Here is a 20,818-nt window from a genome sequence, read left to right as displayed (position 1 = left end):
TGGGCTACCCAGAATGCCGATCGCAATCTTGCGCATGCGCTGTAGATTGCGATCAGAGTAGCGGCCGGCCATTCACATTGCATCCTGGGATTGATGACGCTCATCTCCCAGGATGCAATGCAAAGGAGTTTTTACAATTGTTTTGACTGGGGGGCAGTTAATGTATGTACTAGTGGGTAGGGGCAGCTGGCACATATGGGAGATGGTGTGAGAAGGTAAAAGCACAGTGTGCATGCACCACTTGTGGGAGTATATCCTAACTTGAAGGATCTAGGCCACTTACACACGGGAGTAAAAACCGCAATCTTTTGCTTATCTGGATATAGATGCATTGTTCTCTATTGAACAATGCATACAGCTGTGTTAAGATCAGTAATACAGCGATAAGTACAGACATGTAAAACTAAAATAGAAAATGTTACATTTGAATGCAGTAATTTATGCATGTATACACGCATATATTACAATACTGGCAATGAAGAAGACTTTCATGGGCGGCAGGGCCAAAGTAAATTGTACTTACTCTACACTGATTGTTGGTATGTGAATGGCATATGCATAAAGAACCTTTAGCCCTGGTTCCCACCAGTGCGACTTGTAATGCGACTTGACAGTTCAAAGTCACACGAGAAGCTGCACCATTTTAGAACTGTTCAAATTTCTGCGACTGAAAAAGGGTCCTGCACTATTTCTGTGTGATTTCAGTGCGACTTGCATTAACATCTGTTAAATGAAGTCGCACAGATGTCAGCAAGCCACACATGAAATCACACTGATAGTCGGCTTTGAAGTAAGATTTCAAAGTCGCACTGGTGTGAACCAGGGCTTAGTGAGGTAACATTTTCTGAGGGTGATTTCCTTTCTAACCACTTGCCGACCGCCGCCCGACTATATACGGCAGCGGTCAGCCTCTCCCAGGCAAAGTGACGTACCGGTACGTCACTAGCCTGGGAGTGAATAGGGGGCGAGCGCGCTCCCGCCCCCGCTCGTACCCGAAGAAGCCGGCGTGTGTGACCGGCGGACCCGATGTCCGCCGGTCACTCGCGATCGTCGGGTGGAGAGGGAGAAAAGCAGGCGGCTAATGTAAACAAAGCCGCCTGTCACTCTCCCCTGTGTGTGCTATGTAGGACCGTTGATCTCTGCTGTTACACACACAGCCACATCCAATCACAGAAAGAATCACGCTGCTAGGGACACACTTAACCCCCCCCCCCTCTCCAATAAAGTTAACCCCTTCCCTCCCAGTGTAATTTTTACAGTAACAGTGCATATGTATAGCACTGATTACTGTAGTAATGTCACTGGTACCCCCAAAAGTGTCAAAAATGTCAGTCAAGGGTCCGAACTGTCCGCCGCAATGTCGCAGTCCCGCAAAAAAATCGCAGATCGCCGCCATTACTTTAAAATCTTACTTTACACACGACATTAAAATCTAACAAAAATTACAAAAATCTTTCCCTTAGTAAACGCAATAACTTTTGCGCAAACCAATCAAAATGCGATTTTCTTTTTACCAAACATATGTAGCAGAAAACAAATTGGCCTAAAATGTTAAAAAATTTTGATTTTTACATTTTTTTGGAGGGAATTTCATATAAAAAAATGTGAAAAATATTGTTATTTTTGCAAAATTGTCGCTCCTTTTTTGTTTATAGCGCATGATCAAAAAATCGCACAGGTGATCAAATACCGCCAAAAGAAAGCTCTGTTTGTGGGAAAAAAAGGACGTCAATTTCATTTGGGTACAGCGTCGCACGACCGCGCAATTGTCCGTTAAACTCAGGCAGTGCCGAATCGCAAAATTGGCCCTGGTCAGGAAGGGGGTAAAATCTTCCGGGACTTAAGTGGTTAAGATGGTGGTCAAGAAAACATATAACAAAAGATTTTTGGGGAAAAAAGATCTATGCAAATGTACCAATCTGGTAAACAGTGCCAGTGTCTCACTCTTGCTGCCACCCCTTTTCTGACCTCAACAGTGCGATAATAAATGAGGTCTGACCTATAGAAGCCCCACAAGACAAAACATATAATCATGCTGATCCACAAGATAAAGCTATTACACACATCTGTTTTTTTGTTTTTATTCTTGTGGAAATACTGTATTAATGAGCAGCACATCTAAAGCAGTGTGCCAGGTTATACTGCCAGTGGTGGTTGGCTCAGTAAAGTTTGTGATAGTCTTATTATACTGACCAAAGTTTGTTAACGCTGATTAACTGTATCTCCAGGGTGAAAACCATGAAAGCTTTGGCTCTCTGCTGCCCCCTGCTGACTGCAGCTTGAGATAAGATATTCACCTTGCCTTCTAGGCCTTTGTACTGCAATCAGTGTTGGAAATTGCTGCCAGTATATTGCAGCATTAGAAATTCATGTATGCAGACTACATTATACAGTATGTAAATGAATAACACGTTTTGTGACTGGCATGTTTAATTTCCAAAATGCTATTAATAGCCTTCAATTATTTTCACATACAGAGAGCATATTTGACCCCCGTCACAACATCGTGGAGCTAATGGTGATATTATGGTATTTGTGACACTTGTAAAGAATGAAAATCATTTTGCTGTTTAATGAAAGACTTGTGGCTTAACAGCATGATGCATTTCTTGCCCATTAGGATGTAATGGAACTGTTAAACATATTTAATTACAGCATTATACAAATTCACATGAGACTAAATTGCCTTTATTTAAATGGCATTTTAGCTGCCGTCAGTCTGAAAAAATGAAATTGCATGTTTCCATGGATGTGTGTTATGCATGAGTCATGAGATGATTTGGCTTGGTGATGTAATTTGGATAATCCATACACAGGGCCCAAAAAATATCAGACTGGAGTCCAAGGCTCAGCGCAGACTCAACATCAAAGTATTTTGTACTTTTCAGTCACATGAGCTCCAGATTTCCATGTCAGTGTAAAAATGACAAAGCACTGTTTATAAGACTGACGCAGCAAAGAATGAGCTAAAAGGAGTTAGCTGGCTAAAGCAATGAGCAACATGGTGTTATCTAGGGCAACAAATGAAAAATATATTCTTTCTTTAACATGATTAGAAAGTTGTACTAGTTTTTTTTTTTTTTTTTTATGGGGGGGGGGGGGGTATTTCTATGTACTTTGAGCATCGTGGGAGCCTGTAGTGGCTGCACTAAGTTTCAGATAGAAAATTCCAACATTCTTCTTCCTACAGGGAGAGAATACAAGTAAATAATAAACAATCAAGCAATCTGAGAGATAATGATGCATATTTTGAAAATGTTTAAGAGGTTATTACAGTTGCCCATTGATGACTGGTTCTCTGATTATTTCTTATTTTTTCAATAAGACTGATATAGTGGAGTGTGAGTGTTGGTTGAGTGTAGTGTTTACTGTGACACTCTGTTCCCCTTGACTAGTATGATTGATATGATTATACCATGTAAATCACACATATTTCTGCCTTGCCATTTGAAAGCCACAGTCTAAAATACTTTGAAAAAGCCACAGATGTGTATTGTCTGCCATAATGTATAAGGAGAGTCGCACTGATGGCTCCCAAAAATTCTTTAATGCATGGCTAACAGGGAAAACATCTTATAATAGTAGACCTTTACAATGTAATTATCAGAGCCTTTTTCAGCCAGAATGCGGTGGACCTCTGATGCTAGCCCTGTGCTTACTGCTGTCATTTCTAAATACAGAAGGCATGGATTTGTACTGGAAGAGGGATGTCAATCCTGTCTAGGATGAGGGTTTGGGGGTGGGAGACGATTTGTGGGGGAAGTAATTTTTGATTTAAAGTGGCCAGTGAGAAATGCATTCCTGAACTGTGCTTTCTGTGCATAGCATGCACCTTAACTCTGCAATGTGTATATAGCACATTCCTGAACCCTGCACTCTTTACACCGCACACTTCTGATCACTGCACTCTTAAATCCTGCACTCTGTACACCAAGCACTCCTAAACCCTTCACGCTGTACACAGCGCACTCCTAATGCTTGCACTCTGTACTCCATGCACTCTAAACCCTGCACTCTGTACTGCACGCACTCCTGACTTCTGCACTCTGTACACCATGCACTCCTAAACCCTCTGTACCTTGTGTGCTTCTAAACTCTGCACACTGTATGTAGCACACTTCTGAACCCTGCACTCTTTTTACCACGCACTTCTGATTTCCACACTCTGTACATAGTGCACTGATCTCTGCACACTGTGCACTCCTAAATTCTGCACTCTGTACACTACGCACTCCTAAACCCTTCACGCTGTACACAGTGCACTCCTAAAGCTCACACTCTGTACTCTAAACCCTGCATTCTGTACTGCACATACTCCTGATCTCTGCACTCTGTACATCGCGCACTCCTGAACTCTTCATTCTGTACACCACCCACTCCTGATCTCTGCACTCTGTACATCACACACTCCTGAACTCTTCATTCTGTACACCACCCACTCCTGATCTCTGCACTCTGTATACTGTGCACTCTGTACTCCTCGCACTCCTAAACCCTGTACACTCCTAAATGCTTCATTCTGTATGTAGCACACTCTTGGTATTTTATGCCCCTTTAAGACTCCCCCACTCTTAGTGTAATTTGGCCACACCCACCTTTTGCTGTTGCATGCTATCCCGCCCCCCTCTTTGGGAGAAGTGGGGGGCGTGGATGAGTTCCTGCACATATTCTCTGAGAAAAAAAAGCCCTGGTAATTATGGTTTATAAACTGTAATAAAATGTATTGAATGCTTTCACTAGATGGATGGAATGAGCTGCTTGTGTTAGGATTTGTCATCCAACTATTCTGGAGAATTGTTTGTGGCTGAATATATGTCCAGTCAATGCAGCCCATCCGCCATTTCATGTAGAATGCCAGCTACAGACTGAGATGTTTTAGTAAACAGTGGAAATTTAGCAGCTGTCATTAGTGTAGATATCACTAACTTGCTACAGTGATCTTTTCAAGATATAAGCCAAGAAAGGTTTGAATTACATCCATCCTTTTGACCTGCCAATGTCGCTATTGGGTGACAGTACAGAGGAAATTATAACCCTAAGAACAAGAGGTCTATCTGCTAAATGTATTGTGTGGTGACCGGATTACTTACACCATTTGTTGTCACAATAAACAAGAGGCTTAAAGCAAAGTAAAGATGCAAGATGCAATTTCTAACTTTTTGCCACAATGCGCTAGTATGTACAGCTTATTGGCACAATATGGCACATTTATCCTGCAAAGCGTTCCCTTCTACCGCTGCAGAGTCTGTACATTACTCCATGGCTGGAGTGTACTGTACTTGGTCTTCTTCCAGGTTTGAAGTCTTCAGCCATCGTTAATGATCTGTTTCCAAGATATTTAGCTAAAATGTGCAAATGTGCAAGCATAAACTTTGAGATAAGTGCTTGCTTTGCATTACCATGCTTTGATGTGGATACTGAACAATGGTAAGTTGGTGACTAGATCTAGACTAACCTTTCTAAACCAGGTTTTTGTAGAACCCTAGGATTCCTTCAGAGGTTGCTAGGGGTTTCTTGAGCATTGGGCATTTTTTGCATACTGCTGACATCTATGACCAATTAAGTTATCTCTAAGAGGGGCATTTTTCCAATAACTACAAATATAAAGAGCATTCTTCCTGCTCACCACTAGTGTGCTAGAGCCCTCCACTGACCACCAGTAATACTATTTAGGCTAATGCTTTAGGCCTCTTACACACGATACTCATGTTTGAGCATCTCCTTTTTCTAGACGTTTTTTTTTTTTGCATGTATTTGCGCATAATTGCGCGTATTTTTGCGTATTTGCGTGCATTGAGGCTTAAATTACTGACCAAAAATGCAGATTTTTCTATTTTGTTCTTACTGAAGAATGCACAGCACTTGTTTATGCGCCTGTTTGCACAGGCACATTACAATTAATGGGCTGTATTTTAGCTCAGAAAAAAAAAAAAAAAGCTGTACTGAGCTTTTTCAAGCTGCGAGATGCTCAAACAGGAGTATTGTGTGCAAGAGGCCTTATAATCTGTAGATATAACAAAATTGGCCACAATCCGGGAAGACTGGCGAATGAACATGTCGCCCGTCATACAGGTAAGCGGACGGCACGGCGGGGGCTCGTTCTAAGTTAAGTATTTCATAATGAGCTAGTATGCGATGCATACTAGCTCATTATGTGTTTCTCTTTCAGGTTGAAAAAAAAATAATAATTTTATTGGGTTTACAACCACTTTAAGAAGCTTCTGATGTTGATTAGCTTTTGGGAAGTGCTTCATATCCTTATGATGATGATTGGAGAATCCTGCAGGCAACAGATAATGTACCTAGCTGCTGAAAGATGTCAAAATAACTATTTATGCGCTTGCTGAATGTTTTTAATACACGCATCAATGATTTATAAACACATGAGGTGTTTGGCAAGCTGTGATACCATATTCCCATGTGAACTAACCCTAAGGGCTCTTTCACACTTGTAGTCCGTCAAACGGACTCCGCTTTACTCAGCGGGGGATCGATCTGCCGATCCCCCGCTGAGCAGGAGGATGACAGCTGTGTCTCCGCGCTGTGTGCGGAGACAGAGCTGTCAGTTCCCCATGCATCTCTATGGGGGATATCGGATGGGAATGGACCGTCAGTCCGTTCTCATCCGATCCCATCCGATCCCATCCGCTGGACGGATGGAAAATAGGGTTTCCATCCGTCCAGATTTGACGGATCGGATCGGGTCGGATGTCAGCGGACATGTCTCCGCTGACATCCGATGCCCCATAGGAATGCATGGGGGGACCGTTCAGATCCGCCAAAAAAACGAACAGGCGGATCTGAACGGTCCGTCTGTGTGAAAGGGGCCTAAAGGAAACCTGAAATTAGGTAAATGTTTGTGCTATCGTTGCAAGACTGAAAAGGCTATTTGCCTGGCTGTCTTTGACTTCAGTACTTTTAGGAGTAAACATTTAGTTACATTCTTGTCTTTGGCCAGTGGTATAAAAATACAGAAGCCACCGGATCAGCATGACAGCCAGGTAGCTAGCATTTTTAGAAGGTGTTCACAGTCCACAACAGCAGCCCGCATTTTCTCAGTGCATGTTTCCTTTTAATGTGAAAACATTATTTTCAGCTGCTTTTGTTTCCTCTTGTGGGTGTTTGACAGTTTTGTGCTGTGCAAGTCTTAGTGGAAAATCAGTGTCTTATTTGCTCTGAGTGCACTGTTGCTCTGTGATGCTGAGCAAGCTAGAATGTATGCAATTAAAAGCAGCATTTAATATTTTCATTTAAGTTAGTTTGTTTGCTGAGTGAACACTTTTCTTTGTTTTTGGCACTGCCAGAGAGAGTTATAATCTAGCTGCATAGATTTAAGGCTTGGAAACCTTGCACTGTGAGGTTTATTATAGAAAATGTGATTAGGATGATGTCAGATAGGGTTATGACATGACACCATCTCCATCTATGTAGTGTAAATAAAAATCTGACAGTGTGAGCCTTTTTATGGCATTTTATTACACTAGGAATCTATAATGAAATCTCAGAGACCCCCTCATCAGAATGCAGGGTTATAGCTTGAAGGTATAGTCATACATCAACCATCAGGAGTTGTGCCAACCATAGATATGCAGTTGTAATGTAAGCAAAGTGCAGTCTCAAACTTCTTAAACCTTCCAACCCAATTCCATGAAATTGTAAATGCTCTTTTGCAGATGACTGCTTCTCTTTAAACTGAACCTAAGCTGCTTCTTAAATTTGTAAAAATAGAAATCCTACCTAGGAGCAGACAGCACAGTATGCCTACTTTTACCTTTATTACCCAAAAAAGCATCTTTTGGGCCCCTGTTTGATTTAACTCTTTCACTGCTGGAGCTGTTTTTGCACACGAGTTTAAAAAATCATTTTTGGCCTGAAGATTGCACAAAACCCCCAAACACGATATATTTTCTCAAAGCAGACACCCTAGAGAACAAATTATTGGCAGTTCCAATTTTTTATGTCACTAAAGGTCTACAAACACAAAAACTACTCAATTTTTGGTAAAATAAAAAAGACGAGGTTGCACTGATAAATAGATACCCAACATGTCAAACCTTAAATTTGTGTGCGCCTGTGAAATGACGACAAACTTCAGTACCCTATATTTTCTATATACAATGCATCAAAATCCCCCCCAAAGCCCATCAGTTTATTGTTACAGAGGAGGTCTTGTGCTAGAAATATTGTTCTTACTCCGGTGTGCATGGCGATATGTAACGTGTAATCGCAATGATATTTTCACATGTTCCGATGCTTGCGTTTACATTGGTACATCCGTATATGTAGGGGTACTTTACTTTTTTTGCAAAAAAAAAATATACATATATATATATATATATATTTTTTTTTTATTTTGCTTAACTTTTTTTTCTTCATGCGTGATGATTTTTAAGTGACATGTTCTCTTTACTGAGAAATGCACGAAAGGATGCAGGGGAATGTGACAGGGTGACCCGGAAGTGACGTCATACAAGTCCCTTTCAGGGTCACAGCTAGAAGGGGAGGAGAGCAGACGTGTGTACCCCGGGCCAACAGATGGGCAAGCAGAGCCTGGTATATATGGTGGGAAAAAAATGAGGTTGAAGGATTATAAGAGGTGCATGGAAGTCAGCCAGCCCCCAGTGTGATGTACTCACCCTCCAGTCTGTCACCAACCAAGTAGACCTGTCTCATGATACAAAGAACAGGGGTTTAGTTGACACACATTTGCAAACGCATGTGTAAGCTGCAGAGCCACTACACGGCACCCTGTTTTATCTGCAGTTCTAACACTTTCTAATTTAGTGTCTCCACACTGGGAGCACATGGCTGCTAATGGATGGATGGGGGAACAGGTGGGAGGGAGACAGCCCAAACCTCCCCCAACTCACCCCCATCCATGACTGGTCTGTTGTTTCAAAACTCAAATAACTAAGTTGTAACGATGGTAAAAAATGGAAAGGACCAGCTGAGAAGCATTACACCTCCATCCCCTTGGTGGATGCAGTATAAAGACAGATTGGGATTTTATATATGGGACATGGCCTGTAAAGCACAATGCCTTTCAATCCCTAATTTCCTATTTGGGACTTTGTGTGAGACAAGCAGGTCATGCTATTGGTCTCCATCCCTGTATACGGAAGAACTAAGGTCAAATCAGACTGCATCCACCAAAAACGCACGAAAATTGCACGGTGGGACTTTATATGTGGCACCAAGCTGTAGGCAAGGCATCTCCATCCCTGGTTGCTTAATCACAATAGGCTAGGTATACATGGTGGGGGCAGGTACCGGGGGGGGGGTTGTAAAAGCAATTGGGGCACAGCGCAGCCGTCCGAATGCTTCCACCTGACAGACAGGAGTCTGCCTGTCAGTTTTACACACAATCCCAGTAGCTGCAGCCACCAGATTGTGTGTGAAAGCCCCCGCTGTCTGGTCCGCATGACGTAAGGACTGGGCAGCGAAAGGGCTAAAGCAGAATAAAACTGTATCTGAGCACCACAAAATGAAAACACTACTCATCACAGTAGTCGTAGCATTACCAAATAATACAGACAATACCAGTTAACATTCAGGCAGAAAGAAGGCCTTCAGAGATGTGACACACTTGCCAATGATCTATCTATGCAGGGTATTTAACCTGTGCCAAAGTAGAAGAGTTAACTTACAGTATAAGTGATTGAAGTCAAGCTTATGCAAAAGTGCAGGGAGAGGACAACCATGCCTGCCAGACATTGTCAAAATTTTTCCGGCAAACCTGAGACAGGTCTGTGGCTTTATAATAGGGAATCATAGAATTTGCCAGGCCTTTCTGGCAGGGAATCATAGGGGCAAATTCATTCAAAATGATTGTGCCTGAGAGGGCCGCTACAGAGCAAGGTTTTAGCAAATAGGCCAATGGTAGATATATGAAATTGTTTTTTTTCCCCAGGTTAGTGCCCAGGTTGGGTCCCCTTATAACTTTGAGCCCTTCAAAGGGTCACTTTAATACAGTGGTCACTCAGGGCTTGCTACTTTTTTTTTTTTTTTTTAGAGAAGTCTTTATTGCCATCTGTGACTCCTTTTCTGAGCTTTCCTGGTGACACCGGGAAAGGTAAGGAGGTAGATGGATGTCACTGAGACAGGAAGGCACAAACAGAAGAAAAAAGCAAACCGATATTCTAACGCTTCCCTGCTTTACTAGAGGATACCTCCTTATTTTATGTCTTTGAGGTACTGTGTCACTGGCACAGTGTTAGTCAGGGTACATCTTACCAGTGGGGCCACAGACAGCAATAAAAACTTTCTCCAAACAAGATAGGCTTTAAAGACCATAGGGGGATTTGGTCCACACAGAATCTGGTGCAGCTGTGCATTGAAAGATAATCAAAAGACAGTTTTTCTCTTTCGCTCGAGTGGTATGCAAGAAGGTGAGTGGTCTTATGTGGTCTTTGTCAACACCACCTAAGGTCTTGTCACCCCCCTTAGGACCAAGGATATCCAAATACACTGAAAAACAACAACAAGAGAAGGGCACACCGACCTCGTGCATTACCACTAAAAAGGTTTATATAAAATCCAAGGATCCTCCCTTGAAACGCGTCAGCCAGGTAAATGTGGATACCATCACGTCACCCAGCACCGTAGGGGTATCCTGGCTGTCTTGGAGACAATTGGTTTCATTGTCTTTGCATGCGTGCAACTATCATATGTTTATGAGTACAATGTACGTTGCTTTTTTGGATTTTGAATAAACCTTTTTCGTGGTAACGCACAAGGTCGGTGCGCCCTTCTCTTGTTGTTTTGCAGCTGTGCATAGTACCCAATCAGCTTCTAACTTCAGCTTGTTAAGTTAGGCTGGTATCACACGGTCTGTCTGATCAGATCCGCCTGTCAGTTTTTCTGGCGAACCTGTTCGAACCAGCTATAGCTCTACATGGAGCAGTGGATGTCAGTGGACATGTGTCTGCTGACACCCACCAGCGTCCAATACAATCCTGTCAGCCAAAAACAGCAAATTGGATCAGATGACGGTTGGATTGAAACAGACAGGTGGTCCGTTTCCATCTGGCAGCCCCATAGAGAACAGTGGGGCAGTGTCCAGGTCTACTCTGGATAGCGCAGCGGACAGGGACCTGTCATTCGCCAGCTCAGCGTGGAGATCCCCTGCTGAGCTGGTGGATGCACACTACGGAGAATGTCCATGTGAAACCAGCCTTAAGCTTTGACAATAAAACGTAGAAGCCGATTGGTTCCTATGCACAGTTGCACCAAATTTTGTGTGAGCCAGTTTTATTAAATTGCCCCCCATATCTGATACATCTTAAATAATTCCCATGCCTGTGTATTCTGTCTACTATTGAACTACATTGAGGCATTGGAGTGGATTTACTAAAAATAAATAGACTGTGCCCTTTGGAAGTGCAGTTGCATTCCTTTTCCCCAGAGCTTAGTAAAATTAAGAGAATGTTAAGGTAAGGTAAGATAAGGTAAAGATCTGCTTATTTTCGTCATCCAATCATGTGCAAGCAAAAATGTTTTATTCTCCTTGCACGTGACTTGATATTCTTTACAAAGTAAAGCTTTACCATATGTACTAAGCTCTGGGGAAAATGAGTGCAACTGCACTTCCAAATTGCAGTCTAATTGCCCGCAGTAAATCCACCCCACTGAAGCCTGTTACACCCGGGGTGATGTGTAACTGCACTGCATCAGCGTGAAAGGGGGCTTAACTACTTAGCACTGTGTAAACAAATGGTGTTACATAGGCTATTGATACCAATTTAAAAGTATCTTTAGTTCTCGCTGCATCTGCAAAATCTGACAAGTACGGTGAGGAAGATATCACTGTTTGATTGCTGTTTTGAATGTAAAACAACTTTTGTCACACCTGGCGGCTTTGCAAGAGTTAAGTTCTTGTGTAGTAAAACCAGTTTTAGGGAAGTCCTGGCTGATGACACATTTGGAATGCCTGATGTGTACACCTCTCACCACTATACTGTATATAAACAAAGGTTTCTCCAGGAAGATTTCAGACACCTCGCTAAGTTTGTATCTTTTACAACGCATTGAGAAAATTCATAGGGAATTACGGATTGAGGGCACAAGTATCATCATTCTGATGCATATTTAATGGGATTTTTCACATTTGTAGAGCACAGATGTCTATTACCGTGGAATGTGGACGTATGGAGATTCTCTGTAAGTGTCGCTGAGTTTTACTTTAGCTGTGGAATATTATGATCATTTATGGGCTGCATTCACTGTTTTAGAGTGTGTCCTTGGTTTTATAGTAATCCACGACTTGTCCTTGTCTTTGATTTTTAAGAAGCTCTGGGACATAAGCCTTTGATTATTTAATATTTGCCTACATTTGTGAACATATCAATGTCTACAGCAGTCAGGATTTTCTATACATTTCTCTGAAATGAAATCCTTTGATGCATCTAGATTGTGTTTTGTAAACACTTGAGACAGCGAGCAGTTTAATTCCATTAAGTAACCATCCTCGTGAAGCAAAGACTCATTTAATTCCATTAAGTCACGTGCTGCATCATCTGTTATGTACAGTTCAGCTCCAATCGCTTAAGCCCCAGAATGTGTCTTGTAAGGATGAAGAGCCCTTTGACCTTGCAATAAGGTTTTCTTAATGTCTGCAATCACCACCGAGATTGCGAATTGCCCCGTTTTTAGCGGACAAGCTATTGAACAGAGGAAGCTATACGGTCCAGCCCTTCGCCACAATGTTAGGTAAATGTGCTGATCAGTACAGTATGATATAGCTTGCATGTTGTTCCACAATGAGGGACTGACTTAGCTGCATCCTCCTATTCAAGCCGAAGTGCTTTGTGTTTCCTGTGTCACTACGGAATATCCACTGCAAAGTGACACAGGCAACACTCTACCTGGAAAGCCGATTGTCTTTCTCCTTCGCCAGGTTTTTCACAGACGGAATCAGAGGTAGGTGACTGATGCAGTGCAGGGCACGGTGCCGCAGGAGACATAATGATTTAACTGAGCGGTTTAGCAGCAGCAATCGCCTGCAATGTCTGCTGTTTTGCATGTCATGGAGAAGGCTCATCGGTGTGAATGCAGAGTATTGTTCTTCATTAACCCTTGTCGGGCTGGTTGCGGAGCCATTGTAGGGATCTGTCTAGTCTGTGATGTCTTCAGATGTGTCTGGCCTGTTGAAATATTAATTAGGCATTTTGGTTCTTTGAATCAAACATCACAGGCCCTTTGAACAATGGGTTTGCAGAAGCTAGTCCAAAATGTCTTACTTTGTTACATATATATATATATATATATATATATATATATATATATATATATATATATAAACTGTTTATATTGTATTTATTTATTTTCAGGTACTTATATAGCGCTGTCAATTTGTGCAGCGCTTTACATATACATTGTACATTCACATCAGTCCCTGCCCTCAAGGAGCTTACAATCTAAGGTCCCTAACTCACATTCATACACAGTAGGGCCATTTTTTTTTTATTATACAGGATCCAATTAACCTACCAGCATGTCTTTGGAGTTTATACACTGTTTATGTGTGTAGGATGTAATACGCTGATGTAAGAAAGGGACGTTGTCTTTCTAGCAGTGCATGTCTAAAACAAATGTTATAGATGTGGTTTAATAACTACTTGGGACTCTACGGCAAACAGTATGAATATGTTTCATTGATGATCCTTTAGTGGTGCACATAGTTGGATCTCATTTGCAAACATGTATATTTAAAAAAATTGTAAGCCTACTAGGTTTTTAAAGGAAGGATGATTCAGTAGATATATAATTCTGTACTGGATTGTCTGTAGAGGCCCCTACAATTGTTGATGGGTCAGGAAGGGGCCTAAGCAGTAAAACATTTAGTTATATACTCATATAGTGAGCTCTTTCAGGTGTAGATGCAATCTTAACTTCTGGATCATGCAAAGGGCAAAAGAAATGCTACACGATGACCACATAACACATAAATACAGTGGCTTTGTGGTGGTTTATTGCTAAATTAGCTTACCTTAAGGCTAATAGTTAACCACTTGGTGGATGTAAGAAACCAGGACTCCTTCCAGGGTTTACTGCAACCTATGAAAAAGAATCTAGCAATGTATGAGGATGTTCGGAGGCACACATGTCCTACTGCCTTCTAATGAACAGCATTAGTTGAATTTAGTTCACTACTTACTGAAAAGAACTCAAAAATGTTGTTCTATTGTACAGTGAGCACATCATCTGGAAGTAACCTTACTCATACACTGAAGTGGATCTATTTTCCAATAGTATTTCCAGTACATTACCATGCTTTTAGGACATGATATAACAAAGTTCCTAAAATACATATCTTTATTAACTTATTTTCTGCAGATACCACTGCTCTGTGGTCTTACACTGAATGATCATGTGACCAACATTTATGAGCATGACGACTAGAGCTAACCCATACTTTTAAATTGGATCTATTGTCCAATTGGACATCCACTTAACTACCATAGTTTCTAGAGCTGAAAGAACCTTTATAGCAGATAATACTGCTTTGGAATCCCAACCCACAGTTGACAGTCATGTAACCAGAGCCTTATACTAGTCCAACTCTAATCCTCCAATTGAGCACAAATAATGTAATGTAATGTGACTGACACCTGTGGGACTCCAAAGCAACACTATGTGTAGCAAAACTAAGCACTGTAGGTCTTCTGTTTTGGTAGACAGAAGGGCAAAGTAATGTGTTCTAATGCAATAAGCACTTGTCTCTGCTGTCCAGCTCTGTTACCATACCATGGCCTAAGATTTATGTTCTAATTAGGAGCAGCACTGCCACATACGTCATGACGGTGATCCCTTCTGGCATATTGCCACCTAACCTTATTAACAAGCCCTCCAGTAACTAGTTTAAAGTAGTACTTTGGAGGTGCTGATGAGTTGTGATCTTTCCTATTTATTCATATTGTCATCAAAATTTTACTTACTTGCAGTACTGAAGAAGAATGTATGAGATCTGTAAATGTGTCAAATAGGTGAATGGCAGGTAGCACATTGAGTGCTTTTAGTGCTGTCTGCACTGGCCTCAGTGTACAAAATATTTTTAATTCATCACAAGCTTCATGGCTAGTGAGATGTTGTGGGATGTCACCTCTTTATTATACTTAAAGTGATTGTAAAGTCTCAATTTTCTTTAGGTAAAAATAACAAACATGTTATACTTACCTTCTTATCCTCCTGACCTTACTTATCCTCCTCTTCTCTGGTCCCTCTTCAGCTCTCCTGACCCCTTCCACCTGTTGAGTGCCCCCAGAGCAAGCGGCTTGCTCTGGGGGCACTCGAGCTGAGCTACAGCTTCCTGTGTCCATTCAGACATGGAGCCGCGGCCCGACCCGCCCCGCCCCGTCTTCTTTCTCTCCTTGTTGCCTGACTGACTTTGATTGACAGCAGCGGGAGCCAATGGCATCATGCTGCTGTCTCAGCCAATGATGAGGGGAGTCCCAGGCAGCTGAGACACTCCTGCAACATTGCTGGATCTAGAAGGACCTCAGGTAAGTATTTGGGGGACTGAGGGGGGCTGCTACACACAGAAGGCTTTTTATCTTAATGCATAGAATGCATTAAGATAAAAAGCCTTCTGCCTTTACAGCTCCTTTAAAGCAGAACTAAAGGCAGAGATACTTACCTTTCCAACGCTCTCTCTGGTATCAGAATCTTCTCCTGTGTGCCGGATTTCAGGCCTCTTCATTGGCCGGTGTGAGATGATGTCACTTCTGTGCAGGAACTAGTCATCTTGGAACACAAGCTCAGGCCAGTCGCTGAAAGCATGCGCAGCTCATCTTACATTCTGGGGATTGCTATGATCAGGCAGATAGGTGTGTAATTTATTGCATTAGATACTTTACATGTCTCTTCTGCAAGAAAAAGCCTGTCTGCTCACAATAATTTATGGTGGAACTTTAGTTCCGCTTTTTCAATGACAATAAATAAAAAGCCAATATTTCACATGTATGATATGGGGCTATAGTAGTATAAACAACAGTATGTCATAACTATTAAAATATCATTTCCAAATACCTCTTTTATTCCTTGTACAACGTGGAGGTGTGGCGATTTGTCACTTGCTCCACACGGCACCATGTAGTAGGTGGGCTGAGCAACCAGGAAACCTGTGATGGATCCTGCAGATGTCACTGCAAGGGGTTTTCTTTCTTTTTTTCCACTGGCTGCCCAGCACTAATACACACTATTGCAGTCACTGGCTATAATACACAGAGTTGGAGCCACCTACAAACTGATGTAAAAAGTCACATGGTGCAGCTTAAATAGGATGGGGGAGGAAATGAATAGATCCACTGCAGGGAAAGAACGGAGTATGCTCAGTGTGAGTGGAAACAGCAGCCAGAGGACCAGCTGATATAAGGTTGCTACTACCTACAGGGAAGTCTATAGAAATGGCAAGATCAACAAGATTTCACAAATTAAATAATTAAGGATGGAAAGGTTCAAACCATAGACAGAGGTTATAACTGTAAATAAATTGGCACATATAAAATGTTTTCATTTAATCACACTTTAAGTCTTAAAAGAAACCTTAAATTTGCAACCTTCCACTGCCAAACAGTCCTTTCGAAAAGTCTAGCTGCCTGGCTGGCATGGCGTTCCCATGGCTTCTAAGCAATGAGTCACCAATCTGGAACAAATATTTAGATAAGTTTATACTTTACTTGCATACTTGTTCCGAGTGACAGAGCCATCCAGGCATCTAGAATTTTCAGAATTAGGTCAACAATGGCAGTCTGCAGTTGAAGTATAACTCTAGCCAAAAGTATTTTTTTTGTTTTGAATAAAGTAGGGCATTGGTAAAATCCCTGACAAGTTTGTTTTGTGTTCCATTGGAGAGATTTATCTTTTCTTCCTGACACTACAGAACGTAAGAGGACATCTATCCAAAGTGTCAGTTGTCTCTGGAAAGTCAAAACTTTTCTTTAGATTTGGAAAATGTAGACAATAGATAAATCTTTGTCATTTTTTTCCTTCTATTGTTCCATTGGGGAGAGTTTCCTTTTCTCTGCAGGGGACAAGTCAGAGAAAATCTCTGTGAAGCGATGGAAAATCCTCTTTTGAACAGTTATCACAGGAACAGGTGTTCCCATTGGAAGTTTTGCTCTTACCTCCCGTTTTAGTGACAGTCATAACATTTTGGATGACCCATCACGTTCTGCCCTAGTGTCAATGGTCACCAAGGCAATTATAAAGGGTGAATCTCCTTAATCAGGACGCAGCAATGAAAACATGACAAAGGTTCTAACTCTTCTCTTCTTTCTGAAAGTTTTGACTAGAGATATACTCCAGACATTTCTTTATTTTGATGCATTCATAGCTGGATAGACTAAACTAGGAAAAATTTTCTGTATAGGCATTGAGACTAATGTTTTCATTAAAGAAAGATTTGTATGTCTGTGGCTTGAAAACATTTTTGTCAGTGTTAGCTGTTGAGTTGCTGGCACGAATCCTAATATCCTACTTGTCAGGTATGACAAACACAAGTCATGTTTTCAGTGTGTGGGCCTGTTTAGCTTTTCAAGTTTAAATATGTTTCTAGATATTTCCTACTAGAATGTGTCAGTCAGCCTAATTTTACATCCAATTAAGCTAATGGCAAAAGAGATTAAAAACCTTTGTTACTGAACAAATTGGATATTTATTGAGTATGTATGAAAGCAAACATTCACATCTTAAGGGACATGTCTTCCCCCCCCCCCTTCCTGGGGGGGGGAACCTCTGGGTGAGTCTAGGATGGAAAAGGACCTGGGGGTACTGGTAGACAACAGGCTTGGCAGTTTAACAGACAATTGCGCGGTCGTGCGACGCTGTACCTAAACGAATTTGAGGTCCTTTTTTTCCCACAAACAGAGCTTTCTTTTGGTGGTATTTGATCACCTGTGCGATTTTTTGATCATGCGCTATAAACAAAAAAAGAGCGACAATTTTGCAAAAATAACAATATTTTTCACATTTTTTTATATGAAATTCCCCAAAAAAAATTTAAAAAATCAAAATTTTTTAACATTTTCGGCCAATTTGTTTTATGCTACATATGTTTGGTAAAAAAAATCGCAAAAAGCGTATTTTGATTGGTTTGCGTAAAAGTTATCGCGTTTACTAACAAAGGGAAAGATTTTTGTCATTTTTTTTTTTAACGAGTAATGGCGGCGATTTGCGATTTTTTTTGCAGAACTGCGACATTGCAGCAGACAGATCGGACCCTTGACTGACATTTTTGACACTTTTGGGGTTACCAGGGACATTACTACAGTAATCAGTGCTATACATATGCACTGTTACTGACACTGGCAGGGAAGGGGTTAACTGTATTGGAGAGGGAGGGGTTAAGTGTGTCCTAGGGGCGTGTTTCTAACTGTGATTGGACATGGCTACTGGTGTAAAACAGAGATCAACGGTCCTACATAGTAGAACCGTCTGATCTCCATTTTTACACAGGGGAGAATGACAGGCGGCTTGTTTACATTACCTCATTTAGGTCCATCCATGGTCCAACCTACGGGGTGATCGGATATATCGGCAACGGGGGTACTCCTTAGGGAATTGAATTGGATGCATCCACTGTAAGGTCCACTCACACCACCAGGCATATCTACCGACCCACAGTGTCGATACATGCTTGGTGACGTGAACAACCACAACATACTCATTGAGTCATTCAGCTGAGGAAAGTGCTCCACCGCTACACCACCAGTGTTGTAAGCCACCTCAGAAGGTCATGCTGGTCATCTAATTGTGGTTGCTGCATGCTCTAGTCCTTTTATTCATATGTGCTGAGTGCCACTTTTAACATTGTATTTTAATATGTTACTGTGCAGTGTGTCTCTTTTCACCTTTGTGTTTTGATTTATTCACAGGCATAAGTGCCTAATAAAATTATTTTTTCACTTTACTGGTTGGTTGTAGTACCCTTAGTTGGTTTCTGGTGGCTGTGTCCTACCTCGGTTGGTCACACCACAATTTTTTCATATTGTACCCCAATATCCAACAGTCACTCCACTGACTATCTTTAGCTAATTAGCTGTGCTCTTTGAGTACATAACTTTATGGTTTACCACCTTTGGATACCTTTTTGTGGCCCATTACGGATCACCAACAATTGCTTGTTTTATGTTGTTTACATTAGCCGCCTGCCTTTCTCCCTTCCCGGCGAACGATCGCGAGTGACCGGCGGACATCGGGTCCGCCGGTCACACGCACTGACTTGTTAGGGAACGAGCCGGGGCGGGTGCGCGCTCGCCCGCTATTGGCTCACAAGTGAGTGACAGGCTAGTGACGTACCGGTACGTCACTTTGCCTGGCCGGGGCTGACCGCCGCAGTATATGTACTTGCGGCGGTCGGCAAGTGGTTAAAACTCACAAATGACTTACTAACAGCAAAATGGAATGGACACTATTCTGTACTCCTACTTCTGGATCTTTCGGCTGCATTTGATACGGTTGACCACCCAATCCTACTAAAAAAAACTGCATTGATCTCCGTGACCGCTCTCTTCACTGGTAGTCATCCTACCTATTCCTGCGCATCTACAGTGTCACTTACAACTCTACTTCCTCTTGTTCTCTTCCTTTCTCTGTCGGGGTCCCCCCAAGGTTCTGTTCTTGGACCTCTCTTATTTCTATGCTGACTACACCCAAATTTATCTCTCCACCCCTCAGCTCACTCCATTAGTCTCCTTACGCATCACTAACTTACTAACAGACATATCTGTCTGGATATCACACCACTTCCTCAAACTCAACTTGTCCAAAACTGAGCTCATAATATCCCCCCCCCTCCCCACGTGCTTCTTCCCCTGACTTCTCTGTCAAGAGCAATGGCACAACCATCCACCCATCCCCGCATGCCAGGGTGCTAGGTGTTATCCTGGACTCTGAACTCTCCTTTCAGCCCCACATCGAATCACTTTCCAAGGCTTGCCGCCTTAACTTCCGCAACATCGCTAAAATACATCCCTTTCTAACCAATAAAACCAAAAAGCTCCTGATTCACTCTCTGCCTATCTCTCACCTCAACTACTGCAACGCCCTTCTCATTGTCTTACCTTTAAATAGGCTATCCCCCCTTGAGTCCTGCCAGACTCATCCACCTTACAAACCGCTCAGCATCTGCTACCCTCTCTGCCAATCCCTCCATTGGCTGTTACTCACCCAACAAATTCAATTCAAAACACTAACAACTTACAAAGCTATCCACAACTCGGACCCCAGCTACATCACTAACTTAGTCTCAAAATACCAACCAAATCATCCTCTCCATTCTTCCCAAGACCTCCTGCTCTCTATAGTTCGGCACAAAGATAATTTCTAGATATTGTTTCCATAATAACAAATCTTTACTTTTTTAATTCCAGGTCCACTTTAAGACTGGCGTAAAAATTGAAACACATCTTGAGAATTCTCTGCAGACCCATTTTTTGTCAAATAGTATATTTGCTATGATAACTGAGACTGGACATCCCCAATATATACCATAGATAACAAATTAGATCTATAGGCCATATGCTGTTTAACTTGAAAGCTTTTGCCATGCCATTGCATACAGAAAAAGGAGACTAAGGGCCCTTTCACACGGGCGTTCCGCATGTCTTTAAATCATCCTATTTTTTTGCGGATGATATACGGACATAATGTATGTCAATGTCATTGCGGATGTCAGCGGATGACCATCCACTGACATCCAATTTTCATCCTTTCAGTTCTGTTCCGTTTTTTGGAACGGAACAGAACCCTATTTTTGTTCCGTTTAAAAAACGGAACGGATGCAAAATCGGATGTCAGCGGTGTCATCCGCTGACATCTG

At 41.9% G+C, this 20,818-nt stretch overlaps 1 protein-coding gene across 9 annotated transcripts in view; it reads left to right on the top strand.

Annotated features, from left to right (window-relative positions):
* The window catches only part of IQSEC1 (IQ motif and Sec7 domain ArfGEF 1), a 1,344,709-nt gene that overhangs the window by 1,071,173 nt on the left and 252,718 nt on the right, over positions 1–20,818 (top strand). Inside the window, exon 1 of one of the 9 annotated variants that reach the window (XM_082266165.1) lies at positions 12,019–12,159. The exons of 6 other annotated variants lie outside the window; for them this stretch is intronic. In XM_082266165.1, the coding sequence (XP_082122291.1) occupies positions 12,137–12,159 (23 nt within the window). In that variant the 5' untranslated portion in view covers positions 12,019–12,136. Of the gene's footprint in view, positions 1–12,018; positions 12,160–12,507; positions 12,709–12,784; positions 12,919–20,818 lie in introns of those variants that run through there. 2 more of the 9 variants (XM_082266160.1, XM_082266157.1) reach the window with 2 other exon arrangements.

This window comes from Pelophylax lessonae, assembly GCF_965119305.1.
Source record: "Pelophylax lessonae genome assembly, chromosome: 8".
Classification (NCBI taxonomy): domain Eukaryota; kingdom Metazoa; phylum Chordata; class Amphibia; order Anura; family Ranidae; genus Pelophylax; species Pelophylax lessonae.
Note: the sequence above shows the minus strand (reverse complement) of the source record. Positions and strands in the feature narration are given on the sequence as shown.